The following is a 27,256-nucleotide window of genomic DNA, read 5'->3' on the forward strand; positions in this document are numbered from 1 at the left end:
GAAGCTTGTTGGACATGAAGAGTTAATGCTCTTGGCCACAATAAGTCTTAGACACATATGCTACATCATGAAAGCTGAATAGGAATGGGTGGCATAACAATAGTGATCATATTTCCCTGGTTTAGACATCACAACATCAGAGGAATTTGGAAAATATCAATTAATATCTATGTTTAATTATATGCTAGATATAAACTCTGAAACTTTTATTCATACTGAGTAGTATTCGTTCATCTGAGTAGTCCTACTATGGTCAATGGGACTACTCACATGAATAAGTAATACCTAACATAAGTATGAGGTAGTACTTATTCATGTGGCCTTTAGATAGAAAAAGAAGTGTGAAAACCTACCTTGGTTCTTTCATAGCTGTGGGTCTGTTTTACAATTATTTAAGGATCGAAAAAATACAATGAATCCTGTGAAGATCTTTTCTCTCATTATAACAATTTACATGCTCACCACAATACTCAGATACTTTTCAGTTGAACTCAGAAACAAATGGAGGAACCTATTCTCATTTTGGTGAGCACTTACATGAGAACAGTCCTACTGAAGTACACTTAAATGGGACCACTTGTGTGAATAAATGTTAACCAGTGACACTCATGTGAGCAAGGGTCCCACAGTTTCACTCTTAGTGATTATCTGTGCCGTGATGAAATCCACATCTTGTGTGTGCTGGAGTACATTGATAATAGTTAGCATTTTAGGATCCACTGAATTAATGCCAGCTCTTGCTTACGATCCAAGAAGTCTAGACACTGCATCAGCAATAGAGCTACGTGAAAATATTTGTATCGCTGGAGAAACTGATGAAAGTCACACTGTTGCAGGATACATTTTAACCATAAATGTCTCCCTCTGGGGAAAATTGCCTTCCTTCCTTAGAATTCCCTCCTTGGCATGGTGGAAAAACTACAGATTCCCTGAGTCTTATAGAATAAAATCCCTTCTCTTTGGGACATTCTGCCCCTGGATTCTACCTTCTCATTTGTGAGTTCCCAGTTCCCTGATGGATTAAAGTATTGCCTCATTGTGTTCTTCCAGTCTATAATTCTGGCAAGATGGAGTTGTAGTTCAATGGAATACAGCTCCTAGCAACCATAACTTCTGACATAACATAGAGACTTTCTGATTTTGGGGCTCAACTCTAAAAGCCCTACAGAGCTGTTGCCTCTGTAATTTCTCTATGAGTTTTAGTGATAATTTTATAATTCCCTATTAAAAAGATGTGAGAAACAAAAATGATGATTTTTGCTATAGCTGTATTTCAATATTTTTCTCCACAGTTATAGTGGTCTTAAATACAATATGATTTTGTGACATAAAATTACCATAGGGTAGCGAAGAATAGCACCCTTCATTCCACAGATCTCAGTCACTGGGCTATCTCATTCATTGTTCAAGAAGAAACTAGAAATCTTTAGATTTCAACTCCCTTCCCTGCTGCTCATTAACACAAGGGGATTTACAAACACCAACTGTCACTTCCCTTTCAACCTTCCTAATGAGATATTACCTAATTCTCTGAGCAAGTTAGATGAAGGTATAGAGAAGAATACTTCAACAACTGTAGTTCCAAACTAATCTCCTTTTCTCTTCATGAGCTCTAAGTATCCTTCACAAATCTTTACTTTTGGAAAACAGAGCAATGAAAAGATGTTAGGAGAATAGTGCAGATGAGCTAAGAAGTCCCTTATATAATAAATCTTTTTAATTTCCCAAGCTCAGGCCTGCTACTAAAGCAGAGTGAGTAGGACTTTTCAAATAAAGGATATTTAATCCAAGTGGAAGTTAATTCAGCCAGATTGCCACACGTAGCCATGAACCACACATTCACTTGCATATGAAGCACAGCATTTGTAACAACTGCAGTAAATGTAAATGGCACCCAGGAATGTCTCTAGAAAATGATTAGCCACGTAAAAATTGACACACATTCTAGCCACTTTTAGAAATTGAAAGGATGGAAAAAAGATTTTACCTACATGTGTGTTTGAAAGTTCAAAATCCTTTTCAGAACACATATCAATTAACATACACACATACATAGAGAAAAAAACGCCCAGGAAAATCCATCAGTGCGGTGGAAAAATATCCTGTTTCTTTACAACCAAACAAGATATTTCATAGGAATCATTCATACTTACGAATTCATATTATATTTAGGAGCCTACATATGGCTATGGGAACTTACCTTTAGTTTGAAAATGTTGGCTTACATTTTCAGTGTATCTATTCTGACATTCCCTCCTGTATCACCATCTCCAGTGTGGGTAGTGAGCCTAGGTGACTGTGTAAATATGGAGACTGATTCTCCACTGCTGTGATGCACACGTGAATGGTTTCAGGATGTGAAAACTGCCTTTTTGCACAAATCAAATTGTCTCCGAAGTTTGATGGATCAGTTTTCAAACACAGAAGTATGGTCTGTAGCAATGTTTACATGGGAGGTTTCTGAGCAGCAAGCTGCTGAGCTGACACACAGTAACTTGCCATGTAGACAAGCCCTAAAATACATCTGACTTGCTCAGTGAGTGTTGGTTATCACTGAACTTCTGTCATCCCTTAGATTTTTGCTTCAGACCTGGTGCACCAAAGAGAATGAAGAAACGATACACCTGAATAGCCTCCAAGATGGTTTCTTCTGTCACAAAACTCTCTCTGCACTCCCTTTCCTGGACATTTACATACAATCATTCCCATCAATTTCTATATATTTTATATATTATATATATTTCTATATATAATCCTTTCTATTAATCCCTGAGGAGGATGGAAGCCAAGACTGTTAAAATATTTTCAAGTTAAACGTTCATCAAAAATGTTTCACAGGAAATAACCAAACCTGGGTTTTCTGACATGGCAGCTTTGAATTGCCTGATTATTTCTGTAGCATGTTACTGGATCTTTTTGGACAAGCAGCACAGTGACTTCTCAACGCTAATAGTTGATGAATGTGTCTCACGGAGGCTCTCTCCAAGAATCTAGTCTTAAAAGAGGTAAACTACTCTACCCCCAATAAGTGAGTTTCCAAGCAGTTTGGATTAATTTATCGTTAAGACAACATGAAAGAAACATTCAGAGTTGTTACATAACGACTACTCCTGTATCACACAATTTTCCATTTCTGTTTTAACAACATCCTTGAGTATGGACAGCTCTAGGGCCTAAACCTGATACAGATGTAGCAATGTAATTAAAAGCTGATAACTAGATGCACAGAGAAGAATAGGCAGAAACATAGTAAAGCTCATATAAGTATTAGTATTTATAATTTCATTGAAGCAGAAAGAATTTTACGATCACCTGTGTGGAAATGATACACAGCTGAGAGATATGATGTAGTGAGCCACTGGCACATACTACTAAGAGTACCCCCGTGAAGCCCATACCGTAGTTGAAATACAGTATTGCTCAGTCCTTTGTCCCTACAAGATTCCTAGAATCCAAATATTTCTGTAAGTCGTAATGAAAGCTTTCTATAAAAAAAGGCAGTTTTAAGGCTTTTTGCTGGATTATCTCATTAAAAAGAGCCTTATAAAGGAACCTTGTATGTATAATGTTTTAGTCAGATCCATCAGTTACATTAATATATGATCACAGAGTGAAGGTAACATTACCTTCAATGGAAAATGAAACTGCCATTAAATGTAAAGAATTATAGTTTTAGCATATTACACTACAAAATGTTATTTTCTGTGGGAATAGAAATCAGTTCAGTTAACATCCTTCATAAATTTACATGATCATTAGTTAAGTCTCTGTGTGTGTAAGGGCGGGGGAGGGCATTTTTGTGAGTTTTTTTCCCCTATGTACTTCAAAATCTTGCAGTCCATACTCAGTACCTACCGAGGGAAAATGAAGATCAAAATCAGTGGGTGTTCTGCCAGAGTAAGGACCAGGGTTGGCTCCAGGCATCAGCAAAGGAGGCAGGTGCTTGGGGCGGCCCATAGAAAGGGGCGGCACGTCCGGGTCTTCGGCGGCGGGTCCCTCAGTCCCTCTCTTCCTCTGTGAGCTGCCACCGAAGAGGAAGAGAAGGAGTGACGGACCCACCGTCGAATTGCCACCGAAGAATGAAGCAGCGCGGTTGAGCTGCCGCCAAAGTGCCGCTGTCGGCTTGATTTTTTTTTTTCCGCTTCGCCGCTTGGGGAGGCAAAAAAACTGGAGCCAGCCCTGGTAAGGACTGATTAAGAAAACCTCAGGATTTGGCCCTAAGTGTGCTATTTATCCATTGTGAAGGGGTGTAACGGCATGGGACCCGCCACTCACAAGTGCCCCCTTCTGGTCGGGTGTGTCTGCAGTCTTTCAGTTTATGGTGACCCCTGTTGGTGGTTTCTCAGGCAGGTTTTCAGTGACTCAGCCAAGTCACTGTCTCTACGTGAAACAGAACAAATCCCTTCTGGTATATACAGTCTTTAACTTGTCCCAGCCCTAGTATGGGCCATACCCACAGGGCTTCCTCCCTGGAGACACTGTCTTCCTGAAGCCCTCTCTGGGTTCAGTCCCAGCAGCCAGCTAGGAGCACCTTCTTTGCTCCCCCAGTCCCTGCCAACAGACTGATCTGTCCGTGGTCCTGCTGCTTTCAATCAGCCAGGAACACAGTGCTCTCTCCTCCAGCTCAAGGCAGCAACTGACTTTCTCTGGCTCTGCGGCTTTTTGTGTGTCCCTCCGGGGCCCTGATTGGCTGTTCCCTGCAGCCACACTAGGCCATTTGGAGGACTTCTTTTCTGCCTCCTCTCTGGGATGGGGTGTGGCAGGACCCCGAGCCTCCCACAGGGGGCCTCTGGACCTAGTCCATCCCATCACAAGGGGTTACTGAAATGTGTCACACTGAATCTATTCCATGGCAATCTTACAATGAAGTGGAAATACAGTTTTTCAGGGTGCTGATTAAGTGGATTTAACTGCACTGTCAGTTCATAAGTCAACACTGATCTGTTATACTATATAGACAGGTATTCAGTGCTCAAAGTGAACAGAGGGTTACAGGATTGAGCCCCTGCATGTTTTAGCAGCAGAAACAAAACACTGGACACTTCAGAAATTAAATAGTTCTTACACTTTCCGTTGCACTAAGAGAAAAAAAGAAGATGCAAGAGACTGAAAAAAATCAAAGAAAATGCTGAAAGAAAGAGAATAAACAAACAGACAATTATTATTGCAAGGGGTTGGATTATCCCTCTTGTGCCATATTCCTTTCTCCTTTACCATATTATCATTGTGCTCTATTCCCCTGCTCAGATTTATACTGCAATTTTACAAGGGTTCCTCTACTGTGTCCATCCCATTTTGAGCACGACATGTCCTGTGTATTACATGCTAATCAGGCAAGCAGCTCATGCGTTCTGTGCATTGTGGTAAGATGTCTCATTCTGCTGGGAAAATGTGATAAGCAGCTAGTGCTGATGAAATGTGAGAGGAGTGATCTTTCATGCTGACTTTAGTGCTGAATACCTCTTCATATTGGTAGGTAGTTAAGGCATACAGAACAAGAACATTTTAAAAAAACAAACAAACAACCTTTCTCCATAATGCCTTATTTAATAGAGCTTTATGGGTGTGTGCAGTACTTATTTCCCCAGGAATTATATTAACAATGCTTAAAAGGCCCGGTGAAACAGATGTGCTTTGGTGTGGGCTGAACAGCAGCATTCCAAGGCTGTTCTTTGTGTGTAGAGCTCCAAAGGACACAGATCCTGCACATATACATTCAAATGATATACAATCACCAAGCTGCACCGATTCATGCCTAAACTCCCTGTGCTATTCTGGGTAACACAAATATCAACGGTATGCATTTTAAGGTAAAGCAATACCTAACAAAGTCAGTGCTGAGTGAAAAGTAATTCAATTCAGTAGGAAAAAAAATTAGGGCTGTCAAGCGATTAACACAATTAATCGTGATTAATTGCACTCAAACCATAATAGAATACCATTTCATTAAATATTTGTGGATGTTTTCAACATTTTCAAATGTATTTACTTCAATTACAATACAGAATGCAAAGTGTACAATGCTCACTTTATATTTATTTTTGATTACAAGTATTTGCACTGAAAAAAACAAAAAAAAATAGTATTTTTCAATTCATCTAATACAAGTACTGTAGTGTAATATCTTGATCATGAAATTTGAACTTACAAATGTAGAATTATGTACAAAAAAACCTGCATTCAAAAATAAAACAATATAACATTTTAGAGCCTGCAAGTCCACAGGCCTACTTCTTGTTCAGCCAATCGCTCAGACATACAAGTTTCTTTACATTTGCAGGAGATAAAACTGTCTGTTTCTTGTTTACAATGTCACCTGAAAGTGAAAACAGGTGTTCTCATGGCACTGTTGTAGCCAGCATGGCAAGACATTTATGTGCCAAATGCACTAAAGATTCATATGTCCCTCCATGCTTCAACTCATTCCTGTGTCTATGTTGATGACAGGTTCTGCTCGATAACAATCCAAAGCAGTGCGGACCAACACTTGTTCAGATGTCACCAGCAGAAAGTTGATTTTCTTTTTTGGTGGTTTGGGTTCTGTAGTTTCCGCATCGGAGTGTTGCTCTTTTAAGACTTCTGAAAGCATGCTACATACCTCGTCCCTCTCAGATTTTGGAAGGCACTTCAGATTCTTAAACCTTGGGTTGAGTGCTGTAGTTATCTTTAGAAATCTCACATTGGTACCTTCTTTGCATTTTGTCAAATTTGCAGTGAAAGTGTTCTTAAAATGAACAACATGCTGGGTCATCATCCGAGACTGCTATAACATGAAATATATGGCAGAATGCGGGTATAAAAGAGCAGGGGACATACATTTCTCCCTCAAGGAGCAAAGTCACAATTTTAATTAACGCATTATTTTTTTCATGAGTATCTTCAGCGTGTCCTCTGGAATGGTGGCCGAAGCATGAATGTTGGGCATTCATGAATGGGCATATGAATGTTTAGCATATCTGGCAAGTAAATACCTTGCAATGCCGGCTACAAAAGTGCCATGAAAATGCCTGTCATCACTTCCTGGTGACATTGTAAATAAGAAGAGGGCAGAGTTATCGCCTGTAAATATAAACAAACTTGTTTGTCTTAGTGATTGGCTGAACAAGAAGTAGGACTGAGTGGACTTGTTGGCTTTGAAGTTTTACATTGTTTTGTTTTTGAGTGCAGTTATGTAACAAAAAAAATCTACATTTGTAATTTGCACTTTCATGACAGAGATTGCACTACAGTACTTTTATGAGGTGAATTGAAAAATACTGTTTCTTTTGTTTATCATTTTTACGGTGCAAATATTTGTAATTAAAAAGAATATACATTTTTATTTCAATTACAAAACAGAATACAATATATCTGAAAATGTAGAAAAACATCCAACATATTTAATACATTTCAATTGGTATTCTATTCTTTAACAGTGTGATCAAAATTGCGATTAATCGTGATTAATTTTTTTAATCGTAATTAATTTTTTTGTTAATCTCATGAGTTAACTGCGATTAATTGACAGTCTTAAAAAAATTAATCAGTCTTCTCTTCACATTCAAAGTCCAGTGTATTGGTTGTAAATAATTTTAGAGAGGAACCAAAACAAAAGTAAGAAAGCCCAAGAGGAGCAGCTCTGAGGTAGAGGCTTGAAAGAAGAGTAAGTAACAATGGCTGTTCTTGTTGCAGTTTTATTCAGGTTGTCAATTTTTGAGAAAAATGAGAAAAAAACCCAATCCCGGGGTGAAGGAAGTTGAAATGCAGAAAACCACTGAGCAATGTAACAATGCGGAAGACATGAATACACTTACAAATACCCATATTTCATCCTTATGAATGTTCTCTATCTGACAGAACTCTCCACACAGCACTTAAGCGGTACCGGCTAAATGGTTGACAGACAGATGTGGGAAGTTATGGCTCAAAATGTTTGCTTGCCAGACAGAAAAGGTGACATTTTTTGCTGAAAATCCTTTAAGGTAAACTGACCCCGTGTCTGCTGGCATGCTGCCATTTTTCTATAAGCTCTTATTACCATGGTGTATTTCAAATGGATTGGGTATGGTGCTTTTCCATTTTGCTAATGAGAAAAGCTAAAGGCCATTACTTGTTCTGATTAAGATCCCTGAGGGAAAGAATGTGATGTGTATATTACTAGGGCATATAAAGGGAAGTATGTGGCATTGGTAATCAATCAGATGAGAGGTAGACAAAAAATACTGAAATCTTATCCTGTGACTACAAAGGAATAAGGTAGGGAAAGACAGAAAGTGTCTTTAAAAGGTGACTTATAGGGGGATCAGTTATAACGATATTAGTATGATCAATGACTACGGCTACTATCTGGGAAAAATGTAATTACCAAAATGAAAACTTCCAAATGGCATGCACTGATCAAGGGCAGAGGTATTGTCATATTTCTAATAGCACTGTCAACTCTCATTCAAGCAATGTATGACAGTGACTTCTACCAGAATTACAATACTAAAACTGTTGATCGGTGTTTCCATTGCTTGGAAGGGAGTAGGACAAAAAGGGTTGTAAAAATTTGCTCTGAACTTTAAAAACTTGACTAAATCTCAGCCCAAGGGCAAGTTAAAAATGTAAACCTTTTTTTTTTTTAAGTGAGAAAAAAGATTGTGTGTGGTTTTATGGGCTTTTTTTGTGTGTTCAGTTCTGTGCACTCATAAATGGTTTCAACGGAAGTAAAATAGGGTTTTGTAGACCACTGATCTGGTAATCTTAAAGGACATTCAATCAAAAAAAGTACCGTAAGGAGCACTCCTCTATTTGCAGGGGGATAGACTGGATGGTCCAATAAGGTCTCTTCCATCTATGGTTAACCTTTACCGATGAGTAGGATCTTTTACAAATTGTAAATGGTTGAAAAATTGAAGCTTGGAGACCTATATTCACTCATTTTTAAAGGACTTTTCGTTTAAAGTCTGAAGCTACCATAGGATACGTGCCCCAAGTGACAAGTGAAGTCAAAGGAGTCAGAGGTGCATATTCTAAGACAGGATAAAATCCTTTAAGCACATCCACAATACACTGTAGTAGTAGTACACATGTAATTTATACTACATTAATTCCAATTAATACTATAAATAGTTGCTGCATGTCAAAAAACAGCCATCCCTACGATGTCTCCTTAAATGTACATTGATGTGGTAGACCATCACAATCTGTGATGCCAAAAATCTAATGATTTAGAGGCTATTATGTCTTATGATTGCAGCGATGAGGCCTGTAAGAGGGAGGATCTCATACGTCCATTGAGATTGTTTCAGTATTAACTTGACTGGTTTTCCTTCATCAACCCTCTGCTCTCCTGCAGATATTTGAGAGTCGATAAGGTGTGAGTCTCAGGGGATCAACTTGTTTTGGGGGTTTAAAAGCCTGCTACTTCCATGGTTGGGGGGAAAAACAAAATAAATATTAAAAAAAAATTGCATTTTCAAATTTGGGAAATTTCTTCTCCCATACCTAGATCAGGGGTGACCTTGAAAACACAGACTCTATTAATCCTTATGAATGGCAATACATGAACATCATAGAGAGTTTGGGAAAAAATAAGCATGAAAGCTGAAAAAGCCCACCTACTGCTATCATATTGATATCCAATTGTCTGTAGTTTTCATTTGAGTTTTAAATGTAAAAGATACTATACAGCCTAACATTAGTTATCAGTAAGCATTTGAGGTATCTCTGCTCCACTCATGCGAGAAAGACAAACACTACACAATTGTACTTTAGCACATATGGTCAAGCAATCAGGGTGGGTCAAAACATTCTGTTCTGTTCTAAAACCACAGCCTAGTTAGTGGATTGCTCTTCCCACAGGGATCTTGCAAGATCTATTCCTGGGTTTGGTTGTACTTTCCGGTTCTTTGATAAACTCTTTGGCTTTGGTGCTTTAGCCATATGGCACACCGACTGACTGAGAAGCTCAAACATCTTCATTTTACACTGACAGTAGTGTCGTTGCAAAATGTCCCCTTTTCTGTTTTCTTTCTGTGTAAAACCACACATTCAAAAACAAGATAAAGTGCAGGGAAAATATTTGCAGTGACAAAGCCATAATTGCACTACAGCCAATCCTCCAAGAATGTGACAAACAGTATGACAAAGTGGCCACTTTTCTACTGAAGAAATGACTTTATATCAATACCTTTAAGGCCCCAGGACATACAAGATTCACCTTACAAAGAAGAACCTCTAATGACCTGTGTATGTTATGTTGTATACCTAAGCTTCTGCTGAAATAGAAATCAATAGGGTTAGTGTTTAAAAGGTAGGAGACTGGCTGGTCATGGGGATGTAGGAGGGAGTCTGCACAGTTCTCTCAGTGACTGGCTGATTTCAGAGGTGATGAATTTTGCCTCTGGGGAAGTGTGTCAGCCAACCTGTACAGCAGTAACACCCCTTTCCAGCACTGAAGGAATTATAATTGTGCAAACTGAGACAGCAGCTGCTTAACTGTCATTCCGGCCTGAGGACTGGAACTTTTTGCTTATGGTGAAAGATCATGAGAAAGAATGCAAGGAAAGTGAAGTGAAAAACAGAGAGCAAAAAAAGAGAAAAAAATACAGCCGCCAACGAACAGCACTGTCAGTATGATTAGTGACTCGAGGGAATAAAAATGTAAAAACATATGAGATTCATGATGAATTTTGATGCTGGTTTTTAAAACATTTTAATCATTTACCACAATTTAGCTCTTTTAAAAATTTTGAATTGCAGTCAGGATCCCTTGATATTATGAGTTAAAAACAAATATTTGACAGGAAGTAGATTAAATTCCAACTCCTGGTACACTGAAGAGGTAAGAGGTCAAGTCAAATCTAACTGGAATAGGTAATTTCTACCCTTTTCTTAATGAGGGACAGCTCATCAGCTGATGTAAATTGGTAATCTCCATTGACTTCATTGGAACTACACCAATTCATATCAGCTGAAAATCTGGCCCTTCCCTTGAATGTATTTTCTGTGTTACAAGATCTGCACTAAACCACTGTGATGGTTTTCAGTAGAATCTACTGTCCATAAAATATGAAACAGTTCACAGTATGCAGCTCATTTTCCTTGAGACTACCTAAGTGGTGTTACAAGAGTTATTTAGTTAATGTTTCCACAAAGCTCTGAAAATATAAATTGTAATATGTGCTGTTACTACTGCCTACTTCAGTATATCTCACAAAAGATTGCAGTCCCATTCTTCCCAGTATGAAGAACATGTGTTATAGCCTCCCTCATGCATAGCTACTACTTTCAAATAAAAATTAGAAAACTAGGAATAGAATGTTAAACAGTATCCCCAGACAATGTGTGCTGGTTCTGTTTGAACCAAAAGTTTCTCTAAAAATCCCACAGCTAGCTAAATGGAATTGATTACACAAGAGGGGCTTAGAACTAAGTGTAGTTGTTGCAATTTGCAATGGGCATAGCTCCTTCTGCAAAGGTCTCCAAGGAATAATTATGGTCCAAAGGCTCCTTAATCCTTTAGGCCACTGCACCAAACCAGCACACACTGTCTGGTTTACTCTTTAACATTCTATTTCTAATTTTCCAATTTTTATTTGAAAGTAGTTGTTGTGCATGAGGGAGCCTATAACATATATTCTTCATAGTGGGAAGAATAGGATTGCAATCTTTTGTGAGATATACTTAAGTAGGCAGTAGTAACAATACTTATAATTGCAATCATACATTATTACCTCTTGGTATCAATATCCAATAGAATATGTAATATAATAAGATTCCTAGTTTTAAAATTAAGCTTGAATAGATGCTATGGGGCACCAGCTCATATTTTTCTTCTCGGAAACACATGAAAATGTAACACTGATTGTGAAATTTATAAGAAAATTAATGAGATGGATTTATAAACCTTCAAATACATCATTTTATTCCTCACTTTCTGTTGCAAGTTAATTACTTTAAAGTCTCCTACCATTCATTTTTGATCTCCAGCTCCGTTAGATTTAGTTTTAAACAAAGGCCAAGGAATCTCAGGAAGGACATTATCCTTGCCCAGGTATAGTAGCACAGATGTGTAGTATAGAAATAAAGCAAAGGAAACTTGTTTGTTTGGCCAATATACTCTGAATAGAATTTATTTATTTTCTATTAATCACTTCATAACCTACCACAACTTGCCAAGCACAGGTGAAGTTGCTGTCATTAAAATGTTAGTTTAACAGCTATGTCTTGCTCCATACACTAATTACCGCCAAACTTTATAGCTGGCTGAAAAATTGAATGAATTTTCCTGGAAAATGTTTACGATGGAAAATTATGCCTGAAAGACTAAAATTGTGACACTTCTTTCCTGCCAAAAAAGCAAATTCCAGAGTCAACAACCCTCTTCTAAGAAAGCGATGTCACCCCACAGCAAGTCAGTCCTACGGACAGTCAATTGGGGCATTCTTGCCAATACCAGCGGTGTGGTGATGGAATAGGGGAGAGATGGCCTTGAAGATAACCAGGTCCCTGGGCTCCGTATGGTAGAAAATTACCATTTTGTTGGAAGAGACAGGACAGAAAGACTGGGCAGGTGCCTGGTAAGGCGACAAGGTCAAGGACCCTTCTTCCTACCCGTCTCCTTACATACCCCATTCAGTGGCCAGTGGAAAATTCAAAAGAATGGTGCACCTTGTCCATTCCTGCTGAACACTGGGGAGCTTGGACAAGGATCATGCCTCTTGGAGGTGCAATCGTTCCCTGAACTCACCCTAGGGTGGTGCAGCTCTCAATTGTCACACAACATAAAACTGCTATGTTCAAAAGTTATTTACCTTGCTAGAAAAACAGCTCCGTTCGGCAAACTCCGAAATTCATTTGATACAGCTGCTCTCAAACCCCACATACAGTTTAATGAAATGCGCCGACTGAACTTTTTTATAGTAAAAATTGGTTATAATGATACTTCCAAATTGAGTCTTTTAGGACCGTGAGGATTCCATAGCTAAATAACACAGACTGAATCTCATATAATTCACAAATAATAAAATATCATCTGAGGGCATGGAGGTTATTGCCATCAATGACTCCCTATGGCACCGTAAACCACTTAAGCGAAGCTTTGACTTTTTGAGAATTTCAAGCAGCAATCCCAACATGCACAGAATACCAGCATAAACTCCATTTGATAAGACTGCACCCTTAACTAGATAATTCAGTGGATACAGCCACAGAAAACCCATGTAAACTGACCTTGCATCCTAAATTACTTGATCCTGGACAGGATGGTACTTCCAGGTGAGTAAGACATCAGCAGTGAAGTATGCCATACAAATGTACCTCAAACATGTATTATAGTCTGGCAATTTCCCTTAGAAAAAAATTAAACATTTGACCACCACTATCTTGGCCACATAAAAGGGTCATCACCGTATTGCAATGAACACCAGTGGAATTCGATGGTATATTGTTTGTGGTCCTGGCACTATGCCCGGATAGACAAGCTATGTACAGGCTATGTCATTTTTGTTACTGATTTAAAAACATCAAAAATAGAGATGATGCAAATATCATTCCTTTTCAATTCTGCCCACAGTACACCCTGTAGGCATTTTCCTCTTGTGGCATTGTCCCACCTTCAGGAATGTCACAGCATCAATAAGCCAGTGTTTCCATGAAGTCTTCTTGTGCTTGGAAATTAAGCTTTCCCTACGAAAAGCCACTGGGGATACAATTCATATATTTCTGTTCAGAACGCATGCATGGGCAAACATGCATTGCTTCCTGAAATGTACACATCATCCACGAAGTGAATTGTAAACATACTGACTCACCTAACACATAGTGAAACAACTTAGCCCCAACTGCAGAAGGACTTTTCAGAGTTCACAGTGTGAACAGCCGGCTGAAATGCAAGTCTGCTCTTTGGTTGTCTAAACTCCAGTTGGTGAAAGAAAAACACTGTTTTGACTTAGAGTTCTTGTCTGATTTTGGTATGTTGTGCTCAGAAAACATTTTTAAATGGTATATCATCTTTTGAAATTACAGCGCTTAAATGAAAAATAGAAAAAAGAAACTATCCATATTATTACTTAGTTTCATATTGGGAGTCTCATTATTGCTTTTCAACAAAGAACACAAGTTAGAGATAAAAAGACCCCCTCGCCCATCTCCTTGCCAATGCCTGGTAGTTCTCTGCAGTACAATTTCTAGCTTTAAATATCCCAGGTGATGGGCTTCCACCATTTCCCTTAGATGATTATTCCAAACTCTAATACATTATCATTCTCTGAAAGATAATCAAGCTAAAATTTTCCCTATCTTAGTTTTACCTCATTAATCATAGTTATACCAATGTGTACCACACTAAATAATTCCTCTCTTTCCTTGGTGCTTATACATTTAAGATATTTGCAGACTGCTATGTCGCTTAAGTTGCTGCTTTTCTACATTAAAAATGCTTTTTTTATTTAGCTCATTGATGGTGTATGTGTAAAATGAATGGTTACACAAAGCTAGCTATTTTTCGACCATTTTTCTTCCCCTCCCTCTTTTCCCATTGCCCTGTCCCCCTTTCCCACACCACCGTCCTTTGGCTTTCTGTTTACCTATTCCCCAAAACCCACCCAAAAATTTAAAACGAACAAACAAATTGGGGCACTAACATCCATGACATGTGCAGGCCATCACATGATCACACACTGCTTGTACATTCTATTCCTTTGCCCTACCCTGTGTCTGTCTTGTCTATTTAGACTGTAAATTCTTGGGGCAGGGACTGTCTAATAATCTGTGTTTGTACTATGCCCAGCACATTGGGGCCCCACTCGTAGTTGGCCTTGAGGCACTACTGTAATAAATATAACAACAACAACTTCAGAGGGTATGGCTGAAGATCATGTACGGAAACCGGTGACCCTTTTCAGGATACGATGTAGATTAGTCACTATGTGCTGTACACAATATGGCTAATGCATTTCAGTATCCACTCGACGTGTTTTAATATAAAGGAGTTTTTCTAAGAGGTACGTGCCTATTGCTAAGTGATGTGCATGTTTTTTAAGAGAACACTTTGAATTATATTCTCAATGGCCCCTCATATTTTCTATCGGGGGCACTTCTAGTAACAATAAATAGCGTGACAGCAAAGCCGTATAGGAGAAACTAGCCTCTGAGCACTCCAGTTCACAGACACTTGAAGCCTGTTGAACACATTTGGATCATATAGCAACAGATTTGCAGTTATGAAAATAAAATGTTCATCAAGTTCTTACATTTTAGCCACTACTTCAGTGTTTTGATTTGCATTTGCATTATCATTTCTCCATATGTCAATTTAACTTTTTATCACAATCATCTAGGGGCCAGCATCCTTCCATGAGAAGAGGCTTTAGGTTGGGCTAATCCTGCCTCCAGTAATGGCCATTAGCTGATGCATGAGAGGCAGGCAAAGAGTCCAAACGATGTGCCTGTTCATCTGTGCAATGTTGCAGATGGAGGTACTGACCAAATACCTCCAGAATGTTCTGTGTATGTTTCATTGAATCAAAAACTGAATCCACATCATCTGTGTTTGTGCCCCTTTTATTTTCCTTTTCTATGAATAGTTTAGCTACTGAATTTCCTGGAAGGAGTGTTTGCAGAAACAAAGCACTTTGTAGGCATACTATAGTGTAGAATGCTCTTAGAAAGTGAATGCTCAGCTCATAAATGCAGCAGTCACACCAGGAACTGGATTTTAAGTGTTCTGCTCAGCCAGTAAGGGAACAGAAACATATTATTCATGTGACCCATGGCCAAATTTTTCAAACCTGGGTGGCTAAATGTTGGTTCCTGAAGCCATATTTAGGCATCTGAATAGAAGCAGCTTGCAGTCAATGGAAGCTTAAGGTGCTCAACGCTTTTGAAGAGAAAAGGGAGGTGAAAACCATGCAATGAATTATTTACTCAGCTCTAATTTAAAAATGTCTTTCCTTGCTATCCCCAGCTAGTGATCATATTCTGAACCACAAGACACTATATCCTTTTAGGTTTTTTTACTTAGCTGTTGTGACTGCGAATGTTATTCATATCAATGTCAATTCTATTTTTAAACACCCTGCTCACCTATTTGTCTTATGAGTATCTGGAAGCAGCAAATTCTACAGATTGATTAGCTGCTACATGAAAAAGTTATTTTGACTTTAAATTTGGTGACTTTCAATTTCATTAACTATCCCCTTGTTTATTTCAAACTATAGGACAGACTAATAGGAGCAGCCAAGTGGCTTTCACTGCACTATTTGTTATTTTACATTACACTTACAGAGATTAGTCTACACCAGTGGTTCTCAAACTTTTGTATTGGTGACCCCTTTCACACAGCAAGCCTCTGATTTCACCTTATAAATTAAAAACACTTTTTAAAAATATATTTAACACCATTATAAATGCTGGAGGCAAAGCGGGGTTTGGGGTGGAGGCTGACAGCTCACAACCCCCCATGTAATAACGTCACAACCCCTTGAGGGGTCTCAACCCCAGGTTGAGAACCCCTGGACTAGTCTTTTCCTTTCCAAACAGATTAATTTTTCTCTGAAAGAACCTGTTTCCCAAAATTGCACTATGCTGCTAATCATTTTCATTTGTCCAGGACCTAAGATGAGAAAATGGACAAGGGTGATCTACTTAGTACCAGCTTGAACCATACTTTAGCTTCATTTGCTGTCGGTCCAGTCTTGTACTCTCCAAGCAAACTGAAACAGACAGTCAAACAAAATAAAAGAGCTTCAAGATTAAAACCTGATTAACATCAAAATCAAAAGATTGTAAAGAAATGTTGCTCCTATAAATTGTCAGGGACCACATGATGATCTATTAAAACAACAGACAAGATCATTTTGTAACAAAGCTCTGAACATTACTGGTGACATCATAGACTATTCATGGCCAAAGTATGTGCAAAGAAAATTATTGATTAAAAAAACCAAACAAACCAGTTATTCTATTGAGAGCCTTTGGTGACATTGTAAATCATCAGTGACCCTATAGTATCCAAAGGAAATAACAGATAAGAAACTTGTAACAAGCTTGTTGTTCCATTGAGAGGTTCTAGAGATATCATCAAGCTCTAGTGGCAACAGAAATAGCTAACAAAGTAAGAGATAAGAAATGATGTACCAGAATAACATGCCTGTTATTCCATTGAGGGATTTCTGGTGACATTGTAAACCATGAAAGCAGAGTTAGGATGGTTTGCAATATCAACGGAGCCCTGAGATAAACTAACATCATTTTTATACACAACTGATTATTTTATACCTAAGTATTGTGACAGACACAGACCCAGTGGGGTACAGGAGTCTGGTAGAGGGCAAATATACTGGTCACTGGATGAATAGTTTTCTGTTCCCTGAGTGACCAGAGCAGGGGCTGCACTAGAGTAATCAGGAACCTGCTAGAACCAGTTAAGACAGGCAGGCTAATTAGGACACTTGGAGTCAATTAAGAAGAAGCTGCTAGAATCAATTAAGGCAGGCTAATCAGGGCACCTGGGCTTTAAAAAGGAGCTCACTTTAGTTTGTGGTGTGAGTGTGAGGAGCTGGGAGCAAGAGGCGTAAGGAGCTGAGAGTGTGTGCTGCTGGAGGACTGAGGAGCATAAGTGTTATCAGAAGGTGTTTGGAGGAGGCCATGGGGAAATAGCCCAGGGAGTTGTAGCTGTCATGCAGCTGTTACAGGAGGCACTATAGACAGCTGCAGTCCACAGGGCTCTGGGCTGGAACCCGGAGTAGAGGGTGGGCCTGGGTTCCCCCCAAACCTCCCAATTGACCTGGACTGTGGGTTCTTCCAGAGGGGAAGGCCTCTGGGCTGTTCCCCAACCAACATGGTGAATCTCTGAGGCAAGAAAATCCGCCAATAAGCGCAGGACCCATCAAGATACAGGAGGAACTTTGTCACAGTATCCAGAACAATTAAACAAATGAACAGTTTATAAAGAAGAATCAAGAGCTTGTGCTGCAAGTTTTGCTTATTTTCTTTTAAATAAGCAAGCAAAAGCTAAAACGGCCCGGCTGAGTGTGTGAAGAACAATTAAAAAGCACAGCTGAGCTAGCAGTTTCAGTCTAAAAGCTGGCTTCCACTCACTCTCCCATTGGCATGGCCCCAAAAAGTTAAAAACGAAATAGGGCTCTACTGAAGCAATTTCAAAACCGAAAACAAAATGGTCAGAAAAGCACATCTACATATGAGGGGTGAGAGATGCTGCCTCAGGATGTGGGATGTCCATGCAACCAAAGCGTCACCTTAAATACATGTTGGAAATAAAAGCAACAAGGTAATGACCAAAAACCTCCTTCAGGAATGAGCTATGGAGGGGACATATATGGCAAATATTCGTTTCCTTTCAAATGATCGATGGGTGCTGCTGATGGCTGAACGTGTCATTGCCAATGTAAAAGGAGCCCAGCTGTAAGGACTGAAAGCTGTGTTCAGGCTGCGCAGTTTTATTTTTCTAAAGGGTTTTTATATTGTTTCCACTCAAGCTATCAATCATGACTTTTATTAAACTGCAAAACAGACGTCAGATCAATGGCTGTGTTAGACACATTTTGAGTGACAGGCTGATGATGGAACAATTCCAGCATCCATATATTATTAAATACACACTTATGCTATTCTTTCAGTGTTTCCATACAGAGCAGACCTACTCCCTATGCTGTCTCAGTAATGTATCATTTGAAGGGAAGAGCTAATTGTGGATAAATATTATATAAGGAAAATGAGGCTTGCTAGAATATAGGCTAAGGTTATAATAAACTAGGAAAGGAAATGAAAGGAACATTCAGGGTTAAACCCGGCTCTCTATCCTTAGGTTAAGCCTTTGGGCCTTCCTTTTTAATATACTGGCAGGAGCTGCGGAGGGATTGTCAGCCTTAATCAGAATTTTTAGGGTTTTCTCACTTTGTCACAATTGTGACCTTATTTAGGCTTAGATTTCCTTTACTTGCACAGTCAGCACACCTATGCAAATGTTTCCTGCTCTTTTTGAGTGAAGAGGTATGTACAAAAATATATATAAATAAGGCTGAATTGTGCCCTTTGGGATATTCTCTGCTCAGTTCCTGATTCCAGGCAGATATGTGCAGGTGATCCAGGCAGCATAACTACCATCAAATTTGTCACTATCAATGAGTATTGAGGTTCAATGTGGATAAAGCACAGAGCATGGGGGGCGGGGGGGAGGTGAGAGGGGTGAAATCTACACCTACAACTCAGGGTAAGGCTGCTGTGGAGCCCCCCTCAGTAGTCTCTTCTTCCCAAACTATACCTGCCTATGAGCTGGAGTATTTGCTGTAGCGCTGTGCTTTCCATGGGAGGGGAACTGGGACCAGTGGATCTGAGTAAACAAAGATTTACAGTCACTCTCCTGGCCCACCACCACTATGGCCTCACATGTAATACCTCTTGTTATAGTATTCTGTATAAGAGAGATATCTAAATAAATAGTTGATTATTAATACGTAAGGTGCTAGTGGATGGTGCTCAAGAATATGGGGTATCTTTCCTGGGTTTTTAAGACCAATAAAACTTCTTGTTGTTCACTGCTTATGGCTTCTTGAACTCACTCATCAGTTTACATGCAGCCCCTTACACTACTTGGACTCAGTGACAAGATATTTTCCATAGTACATAGGGGATGCTAGTCACTTCAGGATTGTTGTTTTCCCAGCAAGCATCAGGCCAGCCCTTAATTGGAGCTCAGTCAATCCAGAGAGCCTTCTGCTGGCCCTCTGCACCATGGGTGAATTTTCCCCATAATGTGGATTTGGCTGCAGAAAGGGTTGCAACCCTGCATTTTGGAAACACACAGTCCTTAGTGAACCAATGGCTTGGTTTATGTTTGTAGCCAGGTTTAGAGCCAATTCTTCACTCGGGCACACCCTGGATGGCTGTTTTGCCCGAAATGTATTTTATGCTGGTTAAATGGTTTGTCTAAGGAAGTAATGTATAAAAGACTTTTAATAAAAAATCTTTGCATATTGAAAGCTCTTAGATTAAATTGGGACAGATTGCTGCTAACACGAAGCAGAATTGTTTGACTTTTTGGCTTGTTTGTTGAAAACAAGCTGGTTGAAAGATATCCAGTGACTATAGCACCCTGTTGCAAACTTTTAAAGGACAAATTTGAAAATATGAGCACAACAGAAATTTTTAATTCACTTTTTAGATTGATCATAAAATGTGATTCAGTTCTGATAATCAGAGTAGCATTCTTTTTTCTAACAGAGCTGGAGTCACCATGGTTCATGCCCTGGGATTCATGAACACTGGTCTAAATAAACTAAAGAACCTTCTCAAACTTCAGAATGTGAGCACTCTTCCTTCTCTTCAGAATGCTAGAATATTGCTGTCAATTAATATTGCACATTCTACAGGCAAAGGTATCATTACATAAAGACTATCTTAAAAGGATATAAAATGACTCATACAATACAATAATAGCAAATATAATACATCTGGTCATGCCACCTTAACCAATTGCAAAATAGCAACCAAAAGGACACTAGCAGCGGTTTGATGTTAGCGTAGATCATTAGTTGGGAATTTCCTGGTTTTATATGAAGACTGTTAGAGGAAAATTTTCTAAGTCATCCAAAGGGTTTACATCTGCACGATTCTCTCCAATGTCAATGAGAGACAAAGGGCAAAAGTCCCGAGAGCTGCTTCAACATACCCTTACTGCACTTTTTAAATACATGTTTAATTCTCTCAGTAAAATGGATCTGTCATCAACAAACTCTAAAGACAACTAAAATGCATCTGGGCATTCCTTGCCAGGGAGCTATCTAACTGGCCAATCAAGGCTTCAATTTTACATACAGATATTCTTACTAGCCACAGTAGCCTCCCTTAGGTTCATGTGTCCAAGGAAAATAAGAAGAATAGTGAGAAAAGCACTGAGGTCATATTTCTATTTGTTTGTTTATTGGTGGAAACATATAAAATAGATGGCAAAGAATGATGAACTAGTATATTCAGGCATCCTGAGAGATGAATAAAGTCTGATTTAGCAACAAAAATGGGGAAAAAAACACTGAGGTTGGAATTAACTTGAACCAGATCTGGAAGGAAAGATGACACAATAAAGTATGTAAAGTAACAGTATAAGGAAGAAACAAATATGCCATACGCCAAAGAAATCACTGCAAGACTCACAGAATGAACTACCGTGTCATGTTATAGATGGTTAAATTTTTCCTTTAGTTAAAAAAGCTTGTAGTGCTATGAGTGAAATATTAGGAAAAATTCATATAAAGAGTATACTAGATCTTCTATGTAACCGTTAAAAATTAATAAGCTAAGAAAAAAAGGAGCCATGGAACTATTAAAATAAAAAGAATGAAGTATCGGAAACTCAAGTGAGCGGAAATGACCTTGAGAACTCTGAAATTAATAAAACGATGTAGCATATTATCTGAACTTACCGTTCCTGTTGTGCCCAAGGAAAGGTGATTCATCTGTTGGGTCAAAGGGCCCATCATGCTTGCTGGCTGCATTGACATAGTGTGGTCCATTGTTGGCGTTATCACAGCACCCTGCAAATACACATGATTTCCACCTCAACATTTATTTTTTTTAAAAGTCATCAATGTTCTTTAAATGAATGAATTTGGCTAATGCTTAATATTAATCTTAAAAGAGACTAATATATCTGTCATGTGAAATATATGTTGTTCCCATTGACAACCAAGACACATATATATGACTAGTGAGGGTGTATTATGCCAGTTCCAATTAAATGTCATTTTTGGCTTCACTGCTTCTAACAAAAACATATGGTCTGTCTATACTGAATGCTACTGTACATGGCAAAATGCCTGTCATTTACATTTTCCATATCCTATATGGAACAAGCTTACTCAGAGACACCACACATATGTCCCCAATTTTCCCTGGCTTTTAAAACCTTCAGTCCCTGATATATTCAACCTATAATGGTAATTAACTTGGCTTTTTCAATTTCTCTTAAGAGCTCTTGTTTGTGACATTTTCCAGGTGATTAAGCAAGACTAGCTGTTGACAACCATTATGGGAGCAACGTCTATTTTAAAAATACACATACACAGGTTTTAAATGCATTGCCCTCATTGCATGGCACCAAAGAGGTCAATAATAAACAGGACACAAGGTAAAGCAAGAACAAGACCCTAAACGAGAGAGAGAGAGAGAGAGAGAGAGAGAATGAATGCCAAACAGAGAATTGTTAGGGAGAGCTGCTCTGTAATTTTCATCAGCAATCAAAGACCCCATGTCAGTGCACCCATGGCTTTGCCCAAAGCTGCACATGCAAAATTCTACTCCCTGGTGGGCTAGAGAGGTGTCTCAAGAATGGTGCAAGCTGCTCCTTCTTTCTCTGCCAAAGTCTGAACATATTCCATTCCTTGTGCTCCTTAGTAAGGGATGGACAAGGCACACAAACTTGGTAGACCACAACATGGGCTATAAAGATAATTAAGCAAGGGTAAATAACTTCAGATGTTTCCAGCTCTCTCTCAATATGAATTCCACAGTGCACTCTGTGTGTCTGTGAATACATTGTAAAAATGTATACAGACACACTATGAAAGCCATTAAAAAAATGGGGAAATTTTTTGTGACATTTATATGAAACGTTTGTCTCCTTTCTTCATCAAGATCTTTCAAAGTCTGAATATTTTTGACCCAGAGCTATTCAGGGGAATTCAGCATTAAGGATAAAAACCCCAATAATTTCTAAAAGCCATTGCCATTGGTTCTCAAGTGACTGCCTCACATGTATTTTGCACGGTTGGAAATCGTTTCTAAGAATGAGAGTGGAGGTGAGGTTTTCCATATTTTCAGCTGCACATAAGAAATAAAACAATTAGGGGGAATGCCAATCAACTTGTTCTGTCCTTGCCAACATTTTTCTTCTATGCTTATGTCTGATTTGAGAATCTCACTGATTCCTGGACAAGTTTGTATTAATCACTAAGAAATAATGCTCAAAAGGGGACTGGCTCAATTGATTGGTCCCTTTTGTAAGATAGTACAGGATGTGGGATACATACACACACACACACGCTTTATATTACATACCAGACTACATTCATTTGCATTCATGTAAGTCACTAGAGAAATGCAGCAAATGACTCCATACGAAACATAAAATCTCCAAAGAATAGTTGTGATATTCCAGTATGAATTCTTGTAAATATCAATGGGCTTATTAGTGTGCATGTTTCAAATCCACCTTGTTTGTGCCAATTTTTGTTTCTTATTTTTGGCTGCTGCATTTAGTATTAGCTTTGATGAAACTACAATAGAGGAATTCATTCAAATTAACTGCAATAGTGCCACTATTCACCTTGGATGGAACAACTCTCTCAAAATCAGTTCTACAAACCTTCATCACAGATACTTTCTTCACCAGATCTTGATCTTCCCCTTTTCCTCCTCACACATAAAATGATATTATTTTCCTTCACCCTATTCTATCTAGAGCCCTAATTGTAACCTATTTTCTTATTATTCTTTCTCCTAACAAATGTCAGAGAATCCATCCTTAGTAAACCTTTTGGGTGTAAGATAAGCCCATTCAACAGTTAATATGAGATTCAAAGCAAGAGTCTGCAGTAGCACCTTGCTCCAGGAAACTGCATTTTGTCCAGGTGTTCAGCTTCACACAGGGCCGGTGTAAGGAAGTTTCGCGCCCTACGTGAAACTTCCACCTTGCGCCCCCAACCCTGTGGCAGCTCCCCACCCCCCCTTCCTGAATCACCCCCCCCGCCCCCCCCGTGGCAGCTCCCCACCCCAGCTCACCTCTGCTCCACCTCCTCCCCGAGCACACCGCCCCTGCTCTAATTCTCCTCCCCTCCCAGGCTTGTGGTGCCAAACAGCAGATTGACGCCGCAAGCCTGGAAGGCGGAAGAAGTGGAGGAGCGACGGCATGCGCGGGGAGGGGGTGTAGCAGAGGTGAGCTGGGGTGGGGAGCCCTGTGGCAGCTCCCCCTCCGCCTTGAGGCACCCCCGCGGCAGATCCCCACCCCCCACCGGCCCGGGGAGCTGTGCGGCACCTCCCCACCCCAGCTCACCTCTGCTCCGCCTCCTCCCCGAGCACGCTGCCCCCGCTCTAATTCTTCTCCCAGGCTTGCGGCACCAAACAGCTGATTGGCACTGCAAGTCTGGGAGGCAGGAGAAGTGGAGTGGCGACCGTGCGCTCGGGGAGGAATGCTGTAAAAAAAAATTGGGGGCACCGCTTTTTGGCGCCCCCAAATCTTGGCACCCTAGGCAACCACCTAGTTCGCCTTAATGGTAGCACCGGCCCTGGCTTCACATAGCCTGGGATTCCAGGCCTGCTCCTGAACTTGAGATCTTGGAACATGTGCCCATGAATCTCAAGTACGCTATTTGGTTATAATAAGAATTCATGAAAATATGCAATTATAGTCAGAACCCAGAATCAGGCAATTTTTGTGTGTCGAAACACTAAAGCTTAAACTGAGTTTAACAGAAAAAAAATTATCCTAGGCATCTCTGCAAGCAGTTTTCTCCTTTGCCCTGGAGACGGCCTATTTCCTCAGAGACATCAGTGATGGATGATTTTAGCTCCTGACTACAATAGGACATGCAAAAATGCACATATGCATTCCCAGAGCATATGTGTGTGGCTGATCAATTAAAGCCCTGTCTGGCACACTGAAAGAACCGACTCCCAACAGTAGTAGCAGCGGCAATTAATTTGGGAGGCTCCCAAGGACAGTAAAAGCCTAGTTCACCTTTCTGATATTTCTGTTGCAAAAGGCATGACTGGAGGAACTTGGTTTGATTACAGATGTGGCAGACTGATGGCTACTCCAGTGTATAAATTCAGAAGCCTGGCAATCAAGGATGGACAGCAGCAAGGAAAGTTTTGTGATTTAGTATTGTAAATACAAGTGCCAGACACTGAGTGGAAAAGTTAAGTACAAAATGTTTCTTTCAGTAAGCAAAACACAGTTATTGTGAATAAATTATTTTTAAAAATATAGGTCTTGGGGAAAATATATATCCAAAAAAAAGAACTATACTTGGAGATAACTGTTTTTTTTGTTTAAATTACTGGTTACTGAGACCATAAACATTATCGTCTCAAAGTCCAGCACACTAGAAATAGTGTGGGGCAAACTCAAGGATCTGTATCTTTCTGATCATAATTTATCAGACAGAGACAACTTAAAGAGCTTGGAGCTGACAGTTACCTAGAGCAGAGAACTATATGCATTTGCCAGTCCATTAATTCACCAGAGTTTGCAGAATCCTCTTATGATCACGTAGGAAAAAAAATTATACTTAATTAAGGAAATACCGTCTGGTTGTTAAGGCAACACCAGGTCTCCAAATCATAATGCATTTCATAAAACATGCTGTCAAGTCCATTTGTATCCAACTTATTTAGCTGTAGAAGGCAGCAATATCTCATGTCAGATATTGCCACTTGCATGCAAGGTAATTTAGTTTACTCGCAATGTACAGTATGTGCCCTCTCACAGGCCCCACTTGGCTAGTGGCAAGACTAAAGGGAACATGTTTTTCATTTTAACATCTTTGGATGTCTGAGTTTACTCAGTTTGTAAATTATACAGAAAAACACCTTAATACGCTGTAATTCTATTAAAGGCCAAGTCTAGTTTAAAAAAAACCTGCAGGTGAATTAATGATGAAGTTTTTACCGCTGTCTTTGCCAAATAAAGTTGCTAGTGCCTGCCAGTTACTTAGGTTTGCTCTGCTGTCTCTAAGGATTGGATTTTCACAGTTTCTGCAGGGAATTTCCAACATCAGCATGGAGTAGACTGTCAAACTGTTACACTTGTCCTGGAAAGGGACTTACTTAGCAATTCTTTAAAGGCAATTTCAACATCTTTAAACCATGATTGGTAATTCAGTGAGATTTACGGATTTTTCTTCAGAGAATTGCCTGGGATCCCAATCACAACTGTTATTAAAGTACTTCAGATAAAACTGCATACTTCAACTTATCATGGAAATCAACCTCCCGTGGGCTGGCAAGGCTGATGGGTGGGACTAAAATGTTTTTTGTTTGATAACAAAATCAAACAAGGGAAAGCATTTATGTCCTTCAAATAATGAAAAAGGACAAAGGGTTAGTTGTCTGGATTTGTCAAAGGAGCAAGCATTCCTGATAGCAGTTTGACAAACAATTCTACCTCCCTGTGAGGGGTTGAAAAGGGATTTGGAGAGTTTAAAGCTTTGTAGTCATATATGACCTTTGGTTTTCCAAATAACTCTCGCCTTGGGATTCCTTGAACCAGAATCATTCTAAATTACTAGCCGCCATCAGAAATACCACAGTATTAGACACTTACCAATGCGTAAACAATTTTCTCACATTTATCCTAACACTACTGTCTCTGTACATAGGCTGCATGTATATCTCATGTATCCTATACACAGAAGCATATATACTAGATATACAGAACCAGTCACAAATCATGAGAATTTTTTTATATCACAACACACTTTCTGTCCATCTTGGGTGCCACTGATTGCATGTATAGTTCCATTAGACCAACAGCTGATCACCAATATGTGAGCAGTCACAAACATGAATCATTCTTTTAAAAAAATACGCAGCAGACGGTGAGACCAAGTTCAACATTTCAAGTATGCTTGCAAGGTATCCAGAACCAATTCATGGCTCCTGCAGTCTCAGCTAGGGTGACCAGATGTCCCGATTTTATAGGGACAGTCCCGATTTTTGGGTCTTTTTCTTATATAGGTTCCTATTACCCCCAACCCCCGTCCTGATTTTTCACATTTGCTATCTGGTCACCCTAGTCTCAGCTAACACACTATGGGAAATCAGTTTTTAAATGGACATACCACAAGGCTATTGGGCAGTCCATTAATTGTTTCATATACTATATATCCCCCTCAGCTAATATCTCAATGCTCATCTCTTTCTTTGACAGCAATCACTGCTTATCCATTGAGAAGATAGATAATGACTTCTCTTTCGAGACTCCAAGCTTTCTCAGAGAAATTAAAATTATGCTGAATAATTCACCTATTGATCACCGAAAGAACCTCTGGTACTATCATTTAAAATGCACTTTCAATGCCTAGAACACTCTGGCAATCTAGTACCCTTTTAAAGTTGGCAAGATATTTTTGGCATGGGGCCTGTTATGCAATACTGCCAATATTGGATTAGCTTTACTAGAAGCGGGGATTATAGAGTCAAATAATAATGAATCCCTGGCAGATTCAAAAGAAAACAGAGTGCCCACTGAGGATCACCATGTTACTTCTCATAC

The 27,256-nt window shown here is 39.3% G+C and overlaps 1 protein-coding gene across 6 annotated transcripts in view; it reads right to left on the minus strand.

The window, feature by feature from the left end:
• Positions 1-27,256, minus strand: part of RBMS3 (RNA binding motif single stranded interacting protein 3) — a 908,048-nt gene that overhangs the window by 16,056 nt on the left and 864,736 nt on the right. For all 6 annotated transcript variants that reach the window (XM_054019902.1, XM_054019901.1, XM_054019900.1 and 3 more), the window contains one exon: positions 21,408-21,518. In XM_054019902.1, the coding sequence (XP_053875877.1) occupies positions 21,408-21,518 (111 nt within the window). The remainder of the gene's footprint in view (positions 1-21,407; positions 21,519-27,256) is intronic.

Source organism: Malaclemys terrapin, chromosome 2, assembly GCF_027887155.1.
Source record: "Malaclemys terrapin pileata isolate rMalTer1 chromosome 2, rMalTer1.hap1, whole genome shotgun sequence".
NCBI classification, from domain to species: domain Eukaryota; kingdom Metazoa; phylum Chordata; order Testudines; family Emydidae; genus Malaclemys; species Malaclemys terrapin.